The sequence below is a fragment of the Passer domesticus genome, chromosome 1, assembly GCF_036417665.1.
Source record: "Passer domesticus isolate bPasDom1 chromosome 1, bPasDom1.hap1, whole genome shotgun sequence".
In the NCBI taxonomy this organism is placed as follows: Eukaryota; Metazoa; Chordata; class Aves; order Passeriformes; family Passeridae; genus Passer; species Passer domesticus.
In genome coordinates, this window is record NC_087474.1 from 120,702,895 (window position 1) to 120,725,961 (window position 23,067).

The window sequence follows — 23,067 nt, forward strand, 5'->3', positions numbered from 1 at the left end:
GTTCTGTCAGCTGCTGCCTGGAGAAAGAGACCAACCCACACCTGACTGCAACCACCTTTCAGGGAGCTGTAGAGAGTGATAAGGTCACCTCTGAGTCTCCTTTTCTCCAGGCTAAACACCCCCAGCTCCCCCAGTCATTCCTCACAGGGGTTGTGTTCCAAGCCCTTCGCCAGCCTCGTTGCCTCCTCTGGACGTGCTCAAGCCTCTCAACATCCTTCCCAAACTGAGGGGCCAGAGCTGGACACAGCACTCAAGGTGTGGCTTCACCAGTGCCAAGTACAGGGGAAGGATGACCTCCCTGCTCCTGCTGGCCACTATTCCTCATACAGGCTTTAACTATCTTAAAGTTTTTTATTGTGCAAAAGTATTCAAGTTTCCTATTTCACATGGAAAAAAATTGTAAATTACATGCTGTTTAATTCCAACCACACTGGGAAAAATTCTATTGGTATTTCTGTCATTTTCAGTGTTTTTAAGAGATCTATCTTGTTCCTCTTGGCCAGTTGCTTTGGAAGCCATTACATATCTAATTCAAAAATATGTATTCATGAATTAGCTTTGACAGAGAGAAAGTGCCCAGCAGCCGAATACATAATCACATTTAAAAAGTGGAACATCTGTGAGTGTTTAAAGTGGAGAACTCTGTAAAACTGTGGAACTACAAATTTCATTTACTGTAGTTGAATAATCCTGGAGAAGTAGAGCCATTCATGGAGTAGATAATGTGAAAACAAAGATAGGCAGTTCTGAACTCTGGCATGTACTCACTACAAATAGCTACACCAAAAAAGCTCATAGAAGCTTTTGGAAAGAGTTTGAAGTCCTCTAGTTCTATGGGGGGGGTTTTTTGTGTGTTTTCATAGGTATTTTCTTGTCCTGAATAGCTGCCTATCATGTAGAGCTGAATGGTTATTAAATGCATCTTTGTGTATTTCTTCAATGGACCACAGTCCCACACAAGTAGTAGTCCATAGGTTGAGAATCATTAACAGAACCCATTGTTTGATATTAAAATGAACATTTGAATTAAAATCAACCACCAGTTGGGACAATTCAAAGAATATACTGGCAGATCATGATAAATAGTGTATTATAGTTGGAAGCTATTTAAGGAGTTGTTAATTTTCATATTTCAGAATATGGTATGAAATTTTTCAGTTCAAGGACTCATGATGTCCCATATGACCTATGAGTCATGGCCTCCAGGGTGTGTTCTCAGTTTTGGAAGATATAGCATGTTTTAATTCCTTGCATTTCTTAGTTTGTGTATTGGAGTAATGGCCTTCTGATTATTTACTATGTACTGTGATGGCCAGTACATGCAGCTTTTAGTGAAACCAAATTCAAAATTAGGATCTATGACTTAAGAATGTAAATTAGGCACTTAATAGCAGTATTTTTATGTGTGATATTATTGTTACCAAGCTTAAGGGGAAAAAACCAGGAAAATGCTGTAGACTTTTCTTTTAATTTTTTTTTTGTTTGCATTGATACCTTTTGCTAAGGCACTGCTATATTACTTTACAAAACATAAACATGCAGCTAAGCAATAATTAGTTGCAGCATACTACTATTCTGACTGAAAGAGCAATAAACATTTCCGTGTTGATTGTGGAACATAAGAAAGGTTAAAGAGTTCCAGAAAGCTGCTACCAGTTCTGTTAGATAAACTTGGAAGTGCTTCATTCCACAAGTGTCAGACTTAAAAGTTTGAAACCATATTCTTTTTGTGCATTGAAGAAAGAACTGACAGGAGTCTCGGTCATCTCTGTGATCTGTGTTTGGTCTTTTATTGCCTGGTGGATGTTTTTTATTTTGTAGGTTAGTTATGTTTTCAATAAATTTTTATTAAATTAATCTCTTTCTGCTACTTTCTCATTACACTTATTCATATTGCTTGCATCTGTTTATTTTAGTCATTCCTGTGAATGAAATTCTGTACTGTACAGGTCTCTCAATGTTAGCTAATATAAGCGGCCTACTTGGCATGCAGTCTTGAAAGATGATGAAATCTATTTTTAAATGAGGATCACTTAGTTTTCTACTAATGCTTTATACAACAGTGTCAAGGTTGCATGTTCTGGTACTTCTGTGGCTAAAGCCCATTGGCCTGTGAAAATAGGTAGAACAAGGATCAATGAAAGAAGCCTGAATATATCTATAAGATGAGTGGTGTGATGCGGTACATCTTAGAAACCACCTAATGGTCTAGCTAAAACACGTGCTGTCATCTGGGATCACGAGTAATTTTTCTTCTAAGTGGCCAGTCTGATGGGACTTGTCAAAAAGCATCAAACCCTGAATCTCTGTGTGTGTTACTCTGAAATGATCTTTTGTGTAATGCTTTAGTAGCTGGAGCATTCACTAAGCAAGAGCTGCTTCAATTCCATTGCTGTGTCATCTTGCAGGACCATAAACCTCTATTTGCACTTTTCAGAATAACTCTTTAGTGGTGGGCACTGGACAGTGTCTTTGCTGTAAATTCCTGTGTTACTGCATCCCCCTGCACTTTTTCAAAACAGTGCTAATAGCAGGATACAAGCAGAAGAGAGCTCAGAATAGAAGGGCACGGCTTCCTGTGTTCTTGGGAAGTGCTCCACTCTGCTCTGCAGTTCCTGTCCCCTTGTTTGAGACAGCCCCCAGATCTAGTGTGCAGCCTTTTGGGTTTGTGTCTAAATATCTAACATGGTTTTTGAAGCCAGACAGCAAAAAAATTAAAACGTACAATTGTGATAGTGTCAAACTATAGTCTGAAGTATGCTTTTAGTTGTTCAGTCTAAATGGGAACTTGTGTTGTAAAATTGTGTTCTGCATATGGCCGTATACACCATATGCAGTTCACTCTATATTGGAAAGAGAAATTTTCTGAAGGGAAAAAGCTTTGATATCTCTTGATATTATATTTCTTGATTAACTTGAATTATTGGCAAATACTCTGATAAATATTAGGTCATAGGAATTAAAAACTCATTATGCACTGATGTGTTTCTAATAATTCAGTATTAACTAAATTGTGCTTTTGCTAAATAAAGCAGTAGATTTTTAAAATAAACACAAATTCAAGACAGTTGTGTGCATGAAGCCTTGTAGGTTTTGATCTCTGTGTGATTGTGTTAAAATGTGTGTTTTATCTGCTCATGGGCCTGATGCTTGGGTATTGTGTAACTGCAGAGGGGCTAGAAAGGTGTCTTTTACCTTTTCTTTTTTTTCCTGTTTTCCCAATCTGTGTAGTTCAAGGTATTCACCAATAAACTGAATTTTTTTTTAAAAACTGAGGAGTGAAATTTGCTTAAATTCAAGAGACATAGATCTTGGGATCTAAATAAATGTTCTATTTTAAATCTTTAACACTTTATTGGTGAGTAAATGTCACTTGTAATTTGAGAGGGGATTTACAGTCTTATTCAGGAAAGAATACTTACAGAAGTCAGAGGGACTTCATGCTTCATTGCTTTCCTGAATATATTGAGAAAGACTTCAGCATATGCTCAAATGTTTTCTTGAACTGGGAATTTAAAAGGGTTTATAAAATTAAAAGGCAGTATCACTGTAGACATTATTAAAAAATTGGATTAGTGTTGTTACTATGTAGATATTTTCTTCAGTAATATCACACATCACCATAAAATTTACTTTTTCAAATAGCCCCCTTACAGTCATTACAGTAATTGCATAAAAATATAGTCACTGTTGCTCCAGAAACACTGAGTCTTTTAATGTCACTATTTCCCACAGCTACTTTCTCAGACATGCACAACTGGGTTTTTTTGCCTATCTCACTTCATTTATAAACATTCTAACTTTATATTAGGCTATTTGTGATAGAAGTAAATTATTTGTTGGTCCCACTGGTAGTAAGGTCATACTTTGCATAACAAAGTTTATTGACAATATTTAATGTTTCTCTTTGTGTAGTTCTTTACACATGAACTCATTTTGAATTAAAAATACATAATATGGTGTTTAAAACACCAGCAGGAATTTAATATATATAGCCATAATGTTGGTGAGGAGATGTAAGATTTTTCAGGGTCAGGGCTTTTCCCTGTTACAGGGCTGCTTTAGATGCTGTGTACCAACAAATGAATACCTAGTAATACTCATTAGCTGAAATAAAAACATAAAGCTAAATAAAGTAATAACAGCATAACTAAATATATTTTCATCATTTCATTCATACGACTTCTATATCAACATATTAAGTGTTACTATTATTCATTTTTAACTAGAAAAATTAAAACTTGACATAATTGGGTAAATCCATATGCCTAAAATCTAAGGCTTCGAAGAATATACCACAAATACTAACAAAAAATCTATCTTGACTAGTCTTGAACAGATTGTCTTGAATAGTCTATATAGCCTCTGAAAATAAAACAGATCATTGCCTTTCAATGATACAAACAATAAGCAAATATTTTTAATGGTATGTGATCATGCATTTTCTGCAATTTAGGATGCATTGCTTTAGAAATTGCCAGATCTCTTCTGAAGGGAGTTTCTCCATGGCATAAAATGGGAATATATAACCTAGTGGGAAACTGGAAATGTTAGGTCTACTGCTGAGTTAAATTTTTGTCATACAAATATTAAAGGGATTTAGCACTAGGAATTTTTCTCACCTTTGTCAAACTCTTCATATATGACAAAAATCATCATAGGGTGTTGCTGCATTGTTGATTTGAAATTTTTGAAAACGTGTTTTTTTGCATTTAATCAAAATTAGTATTCCATCAACAATACCTTTCTTGTTCACTTTGTAGTGGTTGGGTCCAGTTACATCTTTTCATGTACTGGAAAATCATGGGATCACAGAATATGCTGAGTTGGAAGGGACCCATCAAGAACATCAAGTGCAACTCATGTGCAAGACTCCCCAAGAATCACACCATGTGCCTCAGGGTGTTGTCCAAACACCTCTTGTACTCTGTCAGGCTTGGTGCTGTGACCACTTCCCTGGGAAAGCTGTTCCAGTGTTCAGCTACTGTCTGGGTGCAAAACCTTTTAGTGATAGCCAAACTAAACCTCCCCTGACTCAGTTTCATGCTGTTTCCTTGAGTCCTGTCACTGGGAATGAAGAGATCAGTACCTGCTCCTCCTCTTCCTGTCCTGAGGGTGTTGAAGACCACAGTGAGTTCTCCCCTCAGTCTCCTCACTTTCAGGCTGAACATACCTGAATCCATCTGAGGTCATATTACATGTGACCTCGTAAGGTTTCACCTCCAGACCTTCACCATCCTCATGGCTCTCATTTAGACACTCTCTAACAGCTTGATGTCTTTTTTATATTGTGGTGCCCTACACTGCCCCCAGCACTCAAGGTGAGGCTGCCCCAGTGCAGAGCAGAGCAGGACAATCCCCTTCCTTGCCCAGCTGGAGATGTGCCCAGGAGCCATGGGCACTCATATTCCACTTGCCATCAACCAGGATGGCAAAATGTCTTAAATATTTTATGTTATGCAAGTTTAGATATGGCTTCTTTATTAGCAGTAATGAACTGAAAATCTCTTTACTTATCTATGTTTCAGTAATATTGAATTTTGTTAACCATTTATACACAGTGGGGATGAGGTCCTAATTTAAATTCACTACTGATACAGACTGTTATTTGTGGTTAGCATTATCTTTAGTAATTTGATTTTTCATTTCATATGTAAATTAAAGACAAAGAATGTAAAATAACAGTAAAGCTTTCAACTGAAAGCCAGAAAAAGACAATAAAGCAATTAAAATTCTCATTTTCTTCACCTAACCTTATTTCCCAGAATGGCTTTGTTAATGACTAGAAAGTAAGCAAAATGGAATCGATAAGTCATCTGCTCTTTGTTGCAATCATTACCTAGTAGTTTTATCTTTTAATCTTTTATCTCTCTTTAGTCTTTATTCTGCATGTCAAAATCTAGTCACTTTCTGGATTATATGCTTCATGCACTCCAAAATACAGTTCACTGAATAAGTATTGCTGATTTCGACTGAAATGTGTTCCAGCTTAAAGTTTTCATCCTATGAGATAAAGAGGTTTGAGGGAGAGAGAGGTAAGAGAAAAAGTCACAGTAGGCTACTTATGTCCTCTTACAGGCTTTACAAAGCAATATATTATCAAGTGAAATTATGTAGACTTTTGGAAGAACGATTTAGGGCTGTTATTGTCTCAGCTTCTTTCACAGATGATATCCACTTATCTTAAAAGATGACTTTATAAATGAAAGTTAGTAATCCTGTAACTTCTTCACTTACTTATTCTCTGTTCTTGAGTAAAAAGAAATACCTTTTTTTAACAGCAGAGAGAGTAACTGTATTTTCCTGCACTTTGTCTATCCACCTCTGTCGAAACAATAGAGAGTACATACCTCTAAGTTTTTGCTTTGGTTCTGACTACTCTGAACTGTGTGACTGCTACATAAGAGAGGAATATAATTAATTCTTTGTGGAGGCTGAGGATATAGGATGGTATCTCTCATCGAATTCAGGACCTCAGAGTCTTGGTCCATTTTGCTGCACATTACAAGTCATCTTTCTAGGAAATAATTGCTGCTTACAAATTTTAAGATAGAAAATGCATCAGAACTGGGAACTGCTCATCAAAGAGACTCATGTTTCAACCTAAATGATTCCATGATTCTGTGTTACAGATTAAGTTTTTGGCATGCAGTATAAGTTATTAAATCTGTTGTGATGTTTTTGTGTTTATTTACGCACATACTTATAAATACATACTAAACTGCAAAATGTGCATTGGCAACCGCTGTGCTATTTTAAACAATAAAGACCCTAAAATTTCAGTTACTGAATCAAATATTCTGTCATCATATTGTTATTCCTCTGTGACAACCAGCATGGAGTAGGCAATATTGTGTTCCAAGGCAAAGCTGACAATTTTTCCTGAAGAATTGCTTTAAGTTACAGCATAATGCAGTGATTCCATGTGAAAGCATCCCAATGTATAGTTATACACATGCATGTAAATATATCTGTTGAGTATGTTATTGACAAGCATAATTAAAGAATAACAATGCTTCATCAATTATTTACAAGGCTTTCTCACAAGCAGCAGCATGACAGAAGGGTTACTTGTGGGTTATCCAGCTACACAGGAGAAAGGGAGCAGATATGTTCTAGTTTAAAATGATTGCCTAATGTCTCACTGTGTAGCAGCTCTCTCTCTCACAGCAGCTCTCAGCTGCCTGTGAGCTGGCTCTTCACAGTATGAGCACAGTCACTCAGAGAGGCATGGTGCAATCTTCTGTCATTGTACACCCAAATTAAATCAGTCCTTGAAGAATTTGGACGTTATAGAGCCAGAACAGGAAATGGATGTTCTCTGAAACAGATCTGGTTCTTCTTGTCTCTCATAAGCCAATTCAAATGTTCCTCCTCAGCTATTTAATACAGGATTAGGTTTAGTTGCTTTTGTGCCTCCTTACTGCTACTCTTGGGAGGTGCCTGGAGTTCCTCACTCTGCTATGTATTTGGGGTGTCTACAGCTGTATCCCACAAAAGCTGAAGATGAACAGAAGCCAAAGGGGTAACTAGTGGGAGAATACAGGAAGGCTAAAAGTATTCCCAGCTGGATAGGTGCTTTGTGCATTCTGTGTTCCAAATGCAGTCTGCCCTTTGGCAAAACCTAAGCTTGTGCTTATCTAAGATTTAAGGCTTAAAATAGGTTCTTTTCCTTTGTGTCTGTGATGAAGATTAGGTCTCTCATCCATGCTGGAGCGCCTCAGCTAAATTTAACTCTGAGTGTTGGAAAGACGTGCTCAGGATTATGGTACAGCTGTGGAAACTACTGCTGTTCTTTTGGTTGAAGATTTATAATACAAGAGAAAATATATATGCAGAGAAAATATGGTTTTTTGGTTTTTTTTTTAATATTCATGCTAGGGGGAGATGATTGTAGACCTGAAAGAAGGAGTTACATAGCTGAATGTTTTCAAGGAGAAAGTCTGCAAGAGCACAGGTCAAAGCCAGCACTAATACAGAAGGGTAGTGCCCCCCTCACCCCATTAACTATATGTCTGGCTAGAAACACAATAGACAAGCACATAGCAAGCTTTATGTCTTGCTTTTTTCTCAAACAAATGTAATTGCAATAAACTGCTAAGCAGTTACATTCTGGTATGGGAAAGCTGTGTGGTGTTGCTTACTTTTGCTAATACATTTTGGTCATAACTTTATTTCAAGGTGTCTGTCTTTATTTCTTTTCCAGGTGCAGGTCCTTCGCAATGCAGGGGAAGAAGTGACCCTAACTGTGTCCTTTCTGAAAAGAGCACCTGCTTTTCTCAAACTGCCACTGAATGAAGATTGTGCATGTAAGCCTTTATTCCATGACCAAAGAACCCTCAATTCAATACCCATGAACACTTGCAGCTTCTGAAACTACCGTTCATTGAGGGTGATTGACAGCATCTTTTACAATCAGCATAAGTGTCTAAATATGAGTTGCTCCTCTTCCCAGGGCTTGTGTTAATACTGACCTCAAGAGAAAAATTGCTATCTACGATAGAAAAACAGGTAACCAGACATTTGGCTGGTGTGTATCAGTAAAGTTGCAGGTAAAACAGTCGAATTATATTAGTTTGCAATAGCTCGCATTCTGGTGCAGAGTATTTAAAAATCAATTTTTCAGGCAGCAGCAGCTAGTATTTTAGTCCCAGGGAGTTTTTTTCTTGTAAATGTGAAAATGGGATTGTGTGTATATATTTAGAGAACTTTGCTGTTTAAAATTCAGAGGCTTTGGTGGAGATGTCTGTCTACCTAAGAATAAATTACTCTGGAATGATAAGTATTTTGTTTTAGTCCAAACTGAGTTTTTGTGAACTAGTCCCATGAGAGTCATATGGAGACAGCTGTCTTCCTTTAATTATATTAAATTATAAGTGTGGATGCATAATTATAGACAATTGCAGCATATCTAACCATATTTATATATCAGCCTGTGCCTTTTGCCACCTCTGCTTTCCTTCTGCTTTTTGCTTCCTAAGAGAGTAAATTAAATTGCTCAAATTTAAAGCAAAAAAACCAATAAATATTTGATTTCAATACTTACAGCCTTTGATTTTAAGTTATTAGGAATTAAGTAATCTAAAATCACAAAATAGCATTTTGTACAAACATTTGATGGAATATTGTCTTTTTCTTTTGCCTATGTATTAAATTTATATTAAACAAGAAAAAAATCGGAACACTGTATTCTTAAATAAAAATGCATCCCAGTACTTCTTCCCTTTTATGAAAGGCTGTGGTACCACAGAGTACCCTGAGTGATGCACAGGAATGTGCATTTGCATGGGTCTTATCATGTCACTTTTGAGGAGTAGCACTGTAATTTCCTAAACCATTACAATAACCTTTGGAACTGTAAACTCCACTGAGAGTAACAAAAGGGTTATCTGACAAGTTCCTTCCAGTGAAAACCGACAGAGAAGGTACACACTTCCCTTTTATTGTCAAATTTTAAGTAAATGTTGTGGGATTTTTTTTCTTATCAAGCAGAAATTAACTTTGTTTTAATCAAAGCATTGGGAAAGGTTTTCTCGAGCCTCCATTTAGCTTACAAAGGCAATCCACTCAAGGCAGAAAGGAGATGCTGGCTGAATGGAGAAAGTAAATGAATGTTATATATGACAGAAGTTTTTTGCGTTTGGGGAGAATGTATATGTACATATACAAATTTGACTTATGGCATCATAGATTAACAAAGAATTTTCTTGTGAATTTGTACTTGTATTAGGTGCCCCCAGTGACCAAAGCAGTGGCACATCCTCTCCCCTGTGTGACAGCGGTTTGCATCTCAACTACCACCCCAACAACACGGTAAGAGCTTCAATCTCCTTGATGGAATTACACAGAAGAATAATTATAGTATAATAGCTCAGTGGAAATACTAATAAAGGACATTAACAGGGAGGAGCTCTAGCTAACTCTGGAGACAGACAGTTCTGTAGAGCGAAAAAAGAGTAGCCAGAAATTATGGCTGGGAATTAAATGTGACATATTATTATAGCTGAGATTGTGCCTTGATGCAAGTGATTACTGTTTACTTGGGCAGTAGGGATTTTGCAAAAGCTTTTCCTTCTACATTTTTTTCTCTGCATAGGAATTAAAATTTTTAAAATGAAAATATGTCTATTTATAAAAAAGAAAGAAAAGGTTTTGAGAATATTTCCGTTACTTATATTGCATGCATTATCTAAAGCTTTTGGCAAAAGATGATTAGGTGCATGTTTTTGCCTGTTTTTAAGGTGAGAGTGTTTTACTTCTGGCAATGTGTACTTAAAATCTTACCTGAACTGGGATAACATTATGGAGCAGAGTGTCTCTGGGATAAAAGGCTACAGATGTCTGATCAGATATTTACTAAAAGATGCCTTTGAAGTGCAACAAGGGACTTTAAAAATTTTTCTTAGCCAGAAAATGCAAAAATTCCTTTATTTTATATAGTTCTAAAGGTTTTTTGCTCAGAATTTGGCTTTGTGATGGATGAAAATAGAAAAATTAATAGAAAAATAAAATAAAAGTATTGATCATAATTAAAAAAATATTTAAAAACCTGAAACATAAGCCATACTGAGCAGCCACTTCTAGTTTCCATCTTGTTTTATTGTGCTTTCATATTTTTCTATTAAAGGTTTTAAATAGCAGCCCACAGATTTAAATATCAATACCACAGATTTAAACACAATTATAATCTGGAAAACCCTTGAGAATTGTGCAGGAAGTGGAATATAAACAGATAAATAAATATAAACAGTTTATAAACAGATAACATCAATAAAATTGATATCAAAGAACAATAAAAATATATGCAACTGGTGCAGCAACACCAAAAGCAGACTTGTCTCAGGAGTTTATGTAGGTATGTGTGTCTGTATGTAAAAAGGCTATGGCAGTAGATCTTAAGCTGATTTCTTCAACTAGCCACTACAATTCTAATTTTGCTTTTGTGATAAAAAACATGCTTTCATTTGTGAGTTCTTTTTTTGCAGGTGTCAAAACTGATCTAGATGAGCTGTAGTTTCTATTTGAACTGACAATAATTTACTGAAACCAAGTGTTTTTCTTTCAGTTCAAAGAATATAATCTTGTATCACAAGCCTATAATTCACCCTAAATTAAATTTTCAAGTGAAGACCAAGATGTGGTTCTGACATGTCCCCTTGTCATGGGAACAGAGTTCTTCATAAAACCAAACCTTTGTATGAATTCCTAAGCTATGTACAGCTCTTATGCCACAGCTCTTCATTTTTTCTCAGAATATTTTCTAGAAGGAATTATGACAGCTGGATAAACATGATCAGTGAGCAACTGGCTCATGGTTGGACCCAAAGAGTTACAGTAAACAGAGTGAGTTTAGGTGACTGGTTACTAGTGGGGTTCTGCTGAATCTTAGGCCCAGTCCTCATCAACATTTTGATCAGTGACTTGGGTTCAGGACTCAAAGGGATACTAAGTAAGTTTGCGGATGATACAAAAATTTGGAGGAACTTTTGAGTCCCTCAAAAGCAGAGAGGCTTTACAGAGAGACATTGTCAAATCTGTGGGCTGAGCAGCCATCAACCTATGAGTTTTAACAAGGGCAAGAGCCGGATTCTGCACCTGGGAGGGGCGGCCTCTGGATGCACAGACAGGCTGGGGAATGAGAAGATGGTAAGCAGTGTCACAGAAAGGGACCTGGGGGCCCTGGTCGATGGCAAAGTGAACATGAGCCAGCAGTGCCCTGGCAGCCAGGAGGGCCAGCCGTGTCCTGGGTTGCATCAGGCACAGCATTGCCAGCCAGGCAAGGGAGGGGATTGTCCTGCTCTGCTCTGCTCTGGGACTGCTTCACCTTGAGTGCTGGGGGCAGTGTTGGGAGCCATAGTGTAAAACAGGTACAAAGCTGTTAGAGATCTCCAAAGGAGGTCAGCAAAGATGGTGAAGGATCTGGAGGAGAAACTGTATGAGAAGAGGGCACTTGGTCTGTGCAGCCTCAAGAGGAGGCTGAGGGGTGACCTCATTGCAACTTCCTTATGAGGGGAAGAAGAGAGGCAGACACTGATCTCTTCTTCTGTGTGACCAGTGATAGGACCCAAGGGAATGTTGTGTCTGTGAGGTTTAGGTTGGATATTAAGAAAAGGTTCTTTGCTTAGGGGATGGAACACTGCAACAGGCTCCCCAGGGAAATGGTTACAGCATCAGCTTCACAGAGGGCAATAAAAAACTCTCAGGAGCATTCTGAGATTGTTGGGGATGTCCTGTGCAAGGACAAGAGTTGGACTTGATGATCCTTGTGGGTCCCATCCAACTCAGACATTCCATGACTCAGTGATGTATAGCCACAGTCTTGTTTCTTAATTTATAGTCTTTTTTAATTCACTTGAAGGAGGCTTTTGACTCAGAACTTGGAGTAGACAAGACTTCGGTCTTTAGAGTTATGCAGTCTAAAGGTAGGGTTAACATTTTTGTTGTAGCCTATCTAGGCCATATCTAGGCCTACAGTTTGTACCTGAACTTTTACTGCTTTTCATCTTTTCCCCAAGTTTAATCACAGGTGAAGAAAGTTTGCCAGAAGCAGAGAGAAAACATTAAAAATTCAAGATGTTCAAAACAACATCCTAGCATAGTCTTCCTTGCCAATAATTTATTTATTTTTATTGAATCTGTAGAATTTCTCACCAGAAATTCAGTGTTTCAAATAAGTGACTACCTATGAAAAGCTTGCTGTTCAGCTAACATGATATTTATTGTGATATTTTGTTTCATACACATAAAAGATATATGAACATATATGCAAAAGTAAAGTTCAAATTGCTAAAGCTTTATAATTCCATAGATCTTACACAGAATGCACACTCTAGAAAATAGAAGGTGTACTTAATTTTGGTAATATTTCTATTAAAAAGATACCAGTAAGAAAAAAATATAAAATTTGAGATTAAAAAGAATGTAAATCAACAGGTTTAATTTTACTGATATGCTGATATACTGTCACTTGTTACTTGGGGGAAGAGCTAACCCCCCGCTGGCTACAGCATCATTTCAGGTGATTATGGAGAGTGATAAGGTCTCCCTGAGCCTTCCTTTCTCCAGGCTGAACAACCTCAGCTCCCCCAGCTCCTTCTCACAGGACTTGTGCTCCAGACCCTTTTCCAACTATGTTGCCCTTTTCTGGACACACTGCAGCACCTCAATGTCCTTGTTGGAGTGAGGGGCACAGAACTGAACACGGCACTCAAGGTGTGCCCTCACCAGTGCCAAATACAGGGGAACAGTCACTGCCCTGGTCCTGCTGGCCCCACGTTTTCTCATCAGGATGCCGATGGCTTTCTTGGCCACCTGGGCACACACTGACTCATGTTCAGCTGCTGTTGACCAGCACCCCCAGGTCCTTTCTCATCATGCAAGTTTGTAGTCACTCTGCCCCCAGCCTGTAGTGCTGCCTGGGGTTGTTGTGACAAAAGTGCAGGACCTAGAGCTTTGTCTTGTGAATCTCATACAATTGACCTCAGTCCATTGATTCAGTCTGTCCAGATCCCGCTGCAGAGCCTTCCTACCCTCTAGCAGATCAGCACTCCTGTCCGACTTGATGTGAACAGTGTGAACTCATGGTGCATTTCATCCCCTCTTCAGTACTGAATATGAAACAGTGCTGGCCCTGACACTGAACCCTCGACAACACCAGTCATGACTGTCCACCAACTGAATGTATCTTCACTCACCACCACTCTCTGGGCCTCTCCATCCAGCCATTTTTTTACCCAGTGAACTGTGCACCCACTGAAGCCATGAGCAGCCAGTTTCTCTAGGAAAATGCTGTGCAAAAGGCTTTGTAAAGCCTAGGTTGACAATGTTTACAGCCTTTCCCTTGTCCACTGGATTGGTCACCTGGTCATAAATGGAGATCAGGCTGGTCAGGCAGGATGTGCCTTACATGAACCTGTGCTGGCTGGGCCTGATTCCCTGTTTGTCCTGTGCATGGTGTGGGATGGCACTTAGGATGATCTGCTCCATGACCTGCCCCAGGTCCAGCTGACAGGGCTGTAGTTCCCCAAATCCTCCTTCTAGCCTGTCCTGTAGATGGCATCATATTTGCTAACTTTGTGTCAACTGAGACCTCACTGGTTAGCCAGGACTGCTGGTAAATGATGGCAAGTGACTCACTGAGCACTTGTGCCAGCTCCCTCACTATCCTCCTGTGGATCCCACGAGGCCATGTAGACCTGTGTGTGCCTAACTGCGGCAGCAGATCACTGACCATTTCCCCTTGGATTATGGTAGCTTCATTCTGCTCCCTATCCCTATCTGCCAGCTCAGAGGTTTGCTACTAGGCAAATAATTGGTCTTGCTATTAAAGATTGTGGTCAAGAAGGCATTAAATACCACAGCCTTTTCCTCATCCTTTGTAGCTGTGAGAAGGCACTTTGAAGAATTGTGCTCTCTCAGAAAAGTAACATCATCGTTAGCACTATTTTATAAAGCATTTTATAAAGAAAGAGATGTTGTATTTTTAGAAATAGATGTTGATAATTTAACTTTTTATAAGCATTTCTCATTATAAGCAAATCTATATTCTTAAAAATGCTGGTCAGATTAGACTCTAGATATGTAAATACTCATTCTTTGTAGATATGATCATAAACATGATAAAGTTCAGTTTTCATATAAGCAATGTCTTCTGTAAGTAGGTAAAATTAAAATATTCATCACTTCAGTATGTAGTTTTGACAATTTTGACAATTTTCATCACGTTAAATTCCATTCCAAATTACCATGTTTTGAGGTGATATCATTAGAAAAGATATGTATGTAAATGTGTAGAGAGCCACAGGAAACTACTGAATTATGGTTGTATTGTGAATAATTTAGAGGTCCTATTCAGAATCTTTCCAGTACTCACTAAAACTAATGACAAGTGACTTGGGAAAAATGGAACACTGCCAAATTAACTATAAGTCTTTGAAGTCTATCTCATTCTTTCCAAATCTGCTGAGTACTTACAATTAAGTTCAAAACTGAGAAGAACCTTTTAATGTTTTTCAGGATACATTATCATGTTCCTCATGGCCAGCATCCCCAGGACTTAGGTGGGAGAAGAGATGGTGTGATCTACGATTAATTCCACTTCTTCATTCACGATTTTCCCAGTACCTTCCAGGATCAGATTTGTGCAGGTAAAGAAGTTCTGAAGGCTGAAACTTGACTTCTTGGTTGACAGATGCATGCCCTAGGGAGTTGCCTTGTTGGAGAAATTGCATTATTATTTCCATGGCAGCTGACAGATACATGAAATATAGGAGCTTTCATAAAGGTCTTACTGGGTTCACCTTGGCTCATGTTCTCCTCTGACATCAACTGGACCCGGTATGTGAGGAGATGATGGGTGATCTTTTACTTGCAGTTAGTGCTCAGCACCTTTTGCAGTTTGAGGTGAAGCATACATCATTGTAATTAATAGCTGCTAATGCTCCTGTCCTCAGATGCTTCTTTCTAAGTAGCTTGTTTTTATATCTTTGATTTTTGCAATGCATTATGGCATTGAGGTCTACAATGTGATCATATTTTTAAAATGTATTTCCTTCTGTTTGTGTTAAATATATCATCTGATACCTACATTGAGTGAACTAATCTTGTTTGAGAGCAGAAGGGGCTGGCTGCCCCATGAGGAAGATAAGCCAAGAGAGAGGGTGGCAGTGAGGCTGGACAAGGCATAATCCATGTGGACAAAGATCCTACCCTGCTCCCCATGGACGAAAGAGAAGGCTTAGGGACAGTCTTCAGAGGAGTCCATCATGGTCAGGTGGGGCTCAGTTTAGGCTGGAAAGTCAGCCTAGAGGTCCAAATCAGTGGGATACATGTCCAGGCACAGGAGTGGCTGCAGCCGTACTCAGGTGAGGACCATGAGCAAGAGCCTGAGCTTGTAGGAATCTCCTAGTTCTTGTACTTCTTTATGTTTTTAGCTACAGTAGGGTGTTGGTTTTGGTTTGTGGTTTTTTTTTTTTTGTTTCCATATAGCAAAGGTTATTTTTTCCCATGTTTTAATGTGTTAACATTTAATTTCATTGTCACAATTACTGGGATAGCTGTCCAAAGCTCATAGCCACTCTGTGATGGGTTGACCATGGCTGGATGCAAAGTACCAACCAAGCTTCTCTATCACTCCCCTCCTCAACAGGACAGAGGGGAAGAAAATAAGAGTGAAATATCATGGTGAGTCAAGATAAAGGCAGTTTAATAAAGCAAAAGCAAAGGCCACACATGGAAGCAAAAAACCAAAAATATTTGTTCTCTACTTCTTATCATCAGGTGAAGTTCAGTCACTTCCTGGGAAGTAGGGCTTTGGTACATGTAGTAGTTGCTCTGGAAGACAAGTGTCATAATTAAATAATTACCCTCCACACCTTCCTTTCTCCTAGCTTTCATTGCTGAGCAGATGTCATATGGTATAGAATATCACTTTGATCAGTTTGGGTCATCTGTCCTGGCTATTTTGCCTCCCAAGATTTTGTTTCCCCAGGCTGTTGGTGAGGAGGGAATGCTGGAACAACAGCTTTGACGCTGTGCCAATACTTCTTAGCGGAAGCCAAAACAATGTTGTGCAATCAATGTCTTTCCACCTACCCATACAAAGCACAACACTAGGAGGGCTGCTGTGGGGAAAATAAAATTCATTTCAGAAAGACCCAGTCCAGACCTAGAACTTGACATTGTTTAATTTAATATTTTAATTTAGTATTATCCTAATAAATCAGAAGAAGTTAGGAGGGGCGACAAAAATATTCTGTAATGATTACTGTTTGTAAAGCAATGAAATAGAAAGTAGCTACAAAGTCCAACAAGGCAAGTATATAAGATCATATTTGTTAAAACTTTTAAGCATCTAGCTATTGTAGGGATTAATTTATCATCTGTATATATAAAAATTAAGTTCTCACACTGAAATACCTCTGTGAGCTCTAGTATGGAAAGACATTAACTGTAGGAAAGCTGTGTACAGGTACAGAGCAGGTTACTCTATAATTTCTTCTAATGAACCCCCTAGGAGTGGATTTATGAAACCTCCAGAAACCTGGGGAAGAGAAGTCTTCTTCAATCTGTTTGGGATTTTTGTGGAGTTAATTTTACTGGTTTTTCTGGGTACTCAATAAACATTTGAAAGTTGCACAAAAGCTGTCCACTGCTTTGGCTGGTTCTTAAGGCTGTTGTTTCTTAGAATTACACTGCCTAGGTCTGCCAGCCATTTGTCTTGTTCACAGAGCTGAAATTAATGCAGGTTAGGCAGTAGCTGTTGTAGATCATTGTGGAGCCAAAGCCAGCCTGCAGCTTTTGACCAGTAATAGCAGGGTCATATTTAGGGTCGTATTTACCTAGCTGCATGAACCTCGGTCTGTTGAGGAGCAGTGGCTGGCCCAGGGAGGCAAGGTGGACACCAAAGGCTACAAAGGCTTCTTGGCTGAACTGAACTGGAGCAGGATCACGTCACCAGAGAGGCAGGAGGTGTTCTACTAAATTCTGTGAAAGCTTTCAGCTCCATATTAAACAATGAAGCATAAAGCATCCAAAAGCATAATGTAAAATCTGAGATCTATTCTACTGTGTACTTCAGATAAGGTATTGAATTGAATGGAATTACTCACGTGGAAAATTAGCATATAAGCAGCTGTTCATAGATCTAGGGTTTTAAAATTCAGTCTTTGCATCAATAAAAAACAAGCTTAAGATTTATATTACAGAACTTCTACATAACAAAGGGAGTGACTTAGGTAGTAATGGTATACCTGAGATGTGAACTTCTAGAAAATAAAGGTATATTAATATGAAACAAAATACCTGAACTTGTACTCAAACCTTGAAAAACTACTCTAATAATGTTTTCCTTGTGTCCTTCTATTCTGTCTAACACGAAGAAATGTCTTAAAAAACCCCAAAAATGCAGGATGCATATGAGAGAGTTTTTCTTAAAGCATAGAACCAACATTTTATGTTGCTAGCAAGACAGTTTATATGACTATTCTAAATTACTGGAAACATTTTTAAATGTTACTCCCTCTCAGAATTTGTTATGGGAGAAAGGTAGATACTTTTTTAAGGGACTGCTGGAAACCTCAACACAAAAGAAAGGATATTAAAAATAATATAAGGAAGCAACATGAAATGAAAACTAATGCATTACATTTTCCATAGTATTTACAAGGCTGTTTTCACTGTGTAAAGCCTAATAACTTTTTATAATTCAGAATTTGATATGGAAATATATTGTTCTCACATACAATATTAAACCCCATAGTCATGTTCTAGTTTTTCCAGTGGAGTGGTTGAGACACATAAATTCTGGAGAGTATTCATACAGAATTCTAGAAGACATTCAGGTTAGTCTTGCAAAGCTTAATTATTTCAAATATAGAATTTGTGTTCTAGAAGGCCCAGAACCTGAAACATGTAGTTGAATAAGTGTTTATCCATTCTCAAGTTTTTGGTATATTATAAAGGGATGATTCTACTATCTGTTCTATTTAGTACAAAACATCTATTTAATATATTATATTTTCAGGTTTGCATGTTATTATGGACTTGGGCTGGTATACTTATTTGAGAAAATACTATTAAAATAATCTAAGGCTATCTACTGCCAAGACACATCCACAAGTAATTTATTAGTTGACCCTGTATCATACTATTGATATTTGAATAATTTAGAGTTGGTATTTGGGTAATAACATTATGGATGAATGATCCATACAAACTGCAAGTACAAACTTGCACGTATCAAATTCCTAGGAACAGTAGGAACAATCTGATGACACAAATGCACCAGATTCATTGTGTTTGTAGTCCAAGGGAAATATGTGGATGAGGATCAAATCTGGAACATATTGGGGTTTTTGTACTTGTGTTATGTTACTCATTAATAGATCTTTTAGATCCCTGCTTTGATTTATTATATACCATGTACAAACAAGGCAAGTCCTGAAATTAGTGTTATTTTTCTTAAAGAAGATAATCAACAATTTTGAGCCCATGCTATGGTCCTCGTGTGAGGATTTAGAAATTTTTTCTAGAAAAATTGGCTATTTCTGTTTACAGCCATCTAAAATAAAGGATAGAATAAATAAATGCTAGCAACACTACCTGAAGTTTCTTTTAATATACCTTGCTCAAAATTTTACTAGAATTATTGTGAAAATGAGTCTGAAAGAAGCCTGTATTGTTTTTTTTTTTTTTTTGTGAATTTATAGAAAAATCACTACACCTGAGAAAGACAACTAAACTGCTGGATTTAAATAAACCAAAGAACTCCGGAAGATCATGTTAATATAAGCCTCATTATCCTGCAAAAGCTGGCTCTCATGCTGGAACACTCAAAGAAAAGGCATGGCTCTAGTTAATTTCTATTGCTTCTCCTGAGTGAAGAAGCAATCTGTTCTCAACATGGATGGAGTGGAGACAAATATTAGCCTTACATTTAATACAACTAGAATAAAATTTTAAGAGGTTAAAGACCCCAAACAAGCAGCTTTTCAAAACTGTTATCTGTCTTCAGGTGTCAGAAGTTGTCATTAGTGACACTCAGTTTTACCCTGGAGATAACAGGCACTTTGCTTGAGCCATTCTCAAAGAATCTGAATGATGGACTTAATCTTAACTATGAATTGATCATTAACAGTTGGGCTTGTAGCAGAATGTCAGCAGTGGAAATTGGTGTTCTCTGTACATTCAGTAATCTCCTGTTGTGGGATATGGATTCTTATTGAGGTTTTTCAGTTTTGAAGACAGAGACCTGTGAGCCTTACAAGAGCTTTTAAAAAATAAAGCAATTTACTGAAGAAATTAGCTCTGTTACTGCTTTGGCATCTGAAAAAATTTCTCTTGTTCTAGAATTGCTCAGTGTCTGGAAGTGGAAAATCAGTATATAATGCATGATAGATTTTTGTACATGTGCCCAGATTGGTACTGGGTGTAGAGGCAGAGGTAGGAGTGTATTTTGGTAATGATCCTATATTCGGAAATGCAATTGGAAAGATCATTAATGCTACTTGATCAATTTTGACTTCTCCAAATTTTCAATCAGTAGTTTAGAAGAGAAACACAATTCTATAAGCTTGAGCAGCCAACAAGGGGCCTCCAGACAGTAATCCAAAAGTGTTTAGACACTGTATTATAAAAATAAAACAAAGGTGTTGAGAAAATATACTGGTGTTCACTGAATTTGCCAAATTATTGCCTATGGTTTCTAATGCACTTTCCTTCTCTGTAGCCTGCCGTATTAAAGTGTTAAGTCTTAGATAAGCATTAACTCTATTACTTGTTCAGCTTCTGAGGTTGTACGGCCTGCTGGTCAAGTCTGTGGAGCTGGTCTATTGAATTTTTTTATAGCCTTATGGAAGCTTAATGTTGTCTGAGTTGACCTTTCAGCATGATTGTTTTAATATGTCAGGTATTTATAAAACAGGAAAACCAGCATTTTGTCAGTATTCACTGGCTGACCTTCATTGTAGTTGAAAGGAAAACATTTTTACAAGTATTGTTAAGATGATATGCTAGAAAAGATAAAATTTTCTTCTGACCTGATCTGTTATGATATGTCTATAGGCAAAATGCGTTCCAAGTAATTGCTGTGGATGGGGTTTGCAGTGGAATAATTCAGTGTCTTTCTGCTGAAGACTGTATTGACTGGCTACAAGCAATAGCAAGTAACATTTCCAACCTCACAAAGCACAATGTAAGTATGGATCCAAGTAAGCCAGAAGGTTTCCTAATCATATTTGATTATAACTGTCATAAAAGCCTAATGGGTTCACACACAGAATTATCTGCATATAAACAATGCTTGAGGCTGTCTGAGAGAAGTCAACTCAAGTTTGTTGTCAAATCAGACTCTGTGAGAAACCATTGAATAGGAAAATATTCTTCCCTACAGTCATATAATTCACTTTGTTGCTATCAGAGCTATTCGCTTCATAGCAATACCAATTAGGATTAGAAGCAAAGACCAGACACAGAAGAGGAAGCCAGGTCTGGTACAAGAACACATAGAAAATACAAAAATTCTGTACTTTCTTCATAGTACGTGTCTACAGAAACTGGTATAACCAGATCTGAATTAGATTTTAGGTCTGTCTAGGTATTGTTTATCAGGATGGGAAAGGCGAGGTGCTTCTGTGGTGTAGATACAGATATTTGTTATCAGCAATGATTAAATGCATTTATGTTTCATGCACGACACTCTTACCATCTGAGCTTGTGGGATAGATACCACTTTTTGTTGAAGCAGAAATAAATGTTCTGTAAAAGTTTTTCCAAATACTCAGTTCAATTAAGAGGTCTTCTGGACCTGCCTGGAATGTATTTACATTTAAAAATGAACATGTAGTTCTCCCTGTATAGAAATCCATATGATACCTTCTGTGGTTTTCCTAAAAAACAGAGAACACATGGGGAACTCCATTATTTTGAATTGAGTTACAGCAAGGAAGCCCTTGAGGATTTAATTTATATTTCCTTAAATCTGCTTTAGCTTCACGAATCTGTCTCTGAATTTTCTTTTGTTTCAAATATAGGGAACACATTGAAGGAAGCTGTATTTTTTTGAGATTTATAATCAAGATGCAAAATTGTGTTCCATCTGGCAGCAATATGTAAAAGTCATTGTATTATAAAAACATGACAGACATGAATTCATCTGCCATCTGCAAGCTTCCATGCAGTACCAGCGAACTTTATGGCTATTTATTCATACTTAAAATGCTGTTGCTATGTGGAACCTTTATTGTCTCACTAGGCACCCTGACAACTGAGGCTTCTGGGTTTTTTTCTCTTGCCATCTTTACTTCAGTCTACTAATGGTTCTTGCTACTTAAATCAGTGAATTTATTTGCTTCTAATGGTAGGCAGAGGCAAGCAAATTTTACAGGTGTTTTGAAACATTTCAGCTCTGATGAGACTATAATTATGGTTACTTAGCATAACTTGTATTTTGGCGTTGCAATGTTATTACATGAATTTTTTTCTGAGTACAGTTTATAATTCTACACTGGTTTCCATAAAATGCAAAAAGAAATTATCCAATGTTTTCTAAGAGGTAAATAGCCTAAATTATGTATCTGTTATGCCAGTCTTTATACTTACTTTATCCCAACGACATCCTGTTAAGCGGTCGTGAGAGTTATGGCTTATGATAATTGTCCATGTGTCAAATTTTAGAATTGTTCTATTTGTTCATAACTCTTACAAATTTATGGAAAACTATGACACTCTCCTTCCTGTAATATACTTTTCTTTTAAATTGTCAGTTGCCAGAAAGAATTAGTTATTTGACAGCACAAGTGATAAGTGAATATAAGAAACCCTAGGAACACAGAGAGGGGAAAAAAACCCAAACTGTTGCACAGAAGAATGATTAGATGTGATTAGAAGTCCCTGTATTTTTTTCTTTACAAGATGGCTATTGACATGCACATACTGTTGATGTTAGCATTTTTCCTATCTGAGAGAGGCATTTACAGTCATTCTCCCTTACTGTGTCATCCAGAGCCAAAGAAACAAAGAGAGCTAAGGATTTTTTTTCTAATTCTTTGGATAAAATGGCCAATTTTTAGTTTCAATTAACTTCTCATTCCTATCTAGAGGTTACAGAAAATAATTTGTTTAATTAAAATACCATGCAGCTCATAGAAATATTGACTTACATCATGTTTCTCATATCTATCCACCTTTTGTAAAAAACAAAAAAAAAACCAAAGGGAAATAGAATCAGAAAAAAGGACTATAACAACTAGATTGTTAATGAAAGCACTTTTTTTACCCTTGTATCAAACCTGGGCTCTGTAGATTTTGGTGAGATTTCTCTTGCCTAACTTCAGATGTCTTAAAGCAGAAAATCCAGAGTGAATCTTATTATTTATTGTTGACGTCCATTTTATAATGAAATCAATTCCCTCAGGACATGTCTGTCTTTCCTTTGACTAGTAAAGAACCCTAGGGTGGTGAGTTCATACTTGATGTCTAAGGAGATAGATATATATCCTGATAACCTGTCATTTGTGTCTTTGAGAGGCCAAAGCGAGTTTCTCTGAATAAATCTCTCAAAGAAATGCC

At 37.4% G+C, this 23,067-nt stretch overlaps 1 protein-coding gene across 8 annotated transcripts in view; it reads left to right on the top strand.

Moving 5' to 3' along the window:
• SNTG1 (syntrophin gamma 1) overlaps positions 1 to 23,067 on the top strand; it is a 315,524-nt gene that overhangs the window by 199,040 nt on the left and 93,417 nt on the right. For all 8 annotated transcript variants that reach the window (XR_010346377.1, XM_064386038.1, XM_064386030.1 and 5 more), the window contains 4 exons: positions 8,207 to 8,309; positions 9,731 to 9,813; positions 15,016 to 15,146; positions 20,563 to 20,692. Coding sequence is in view for 7 of the 8 variants with exons in the window: in XM_064386038.1 (XP_064242108.1) it covers positions 8,207 to 8,309; positions 9,731 to 9,813; positions 15,016 to 15,146; positions 20,563 to 20,692 (447 nt within the window). In the remaining variant the exon portion in view is untranslated. The remainder of the gene's footprint in view (positions 1 to 8,206; positions 8,310 to 9,730; positions 9,814 to 15,015; positions 15,147 to 20,562; positions 20,693 to 23,067) is intronic.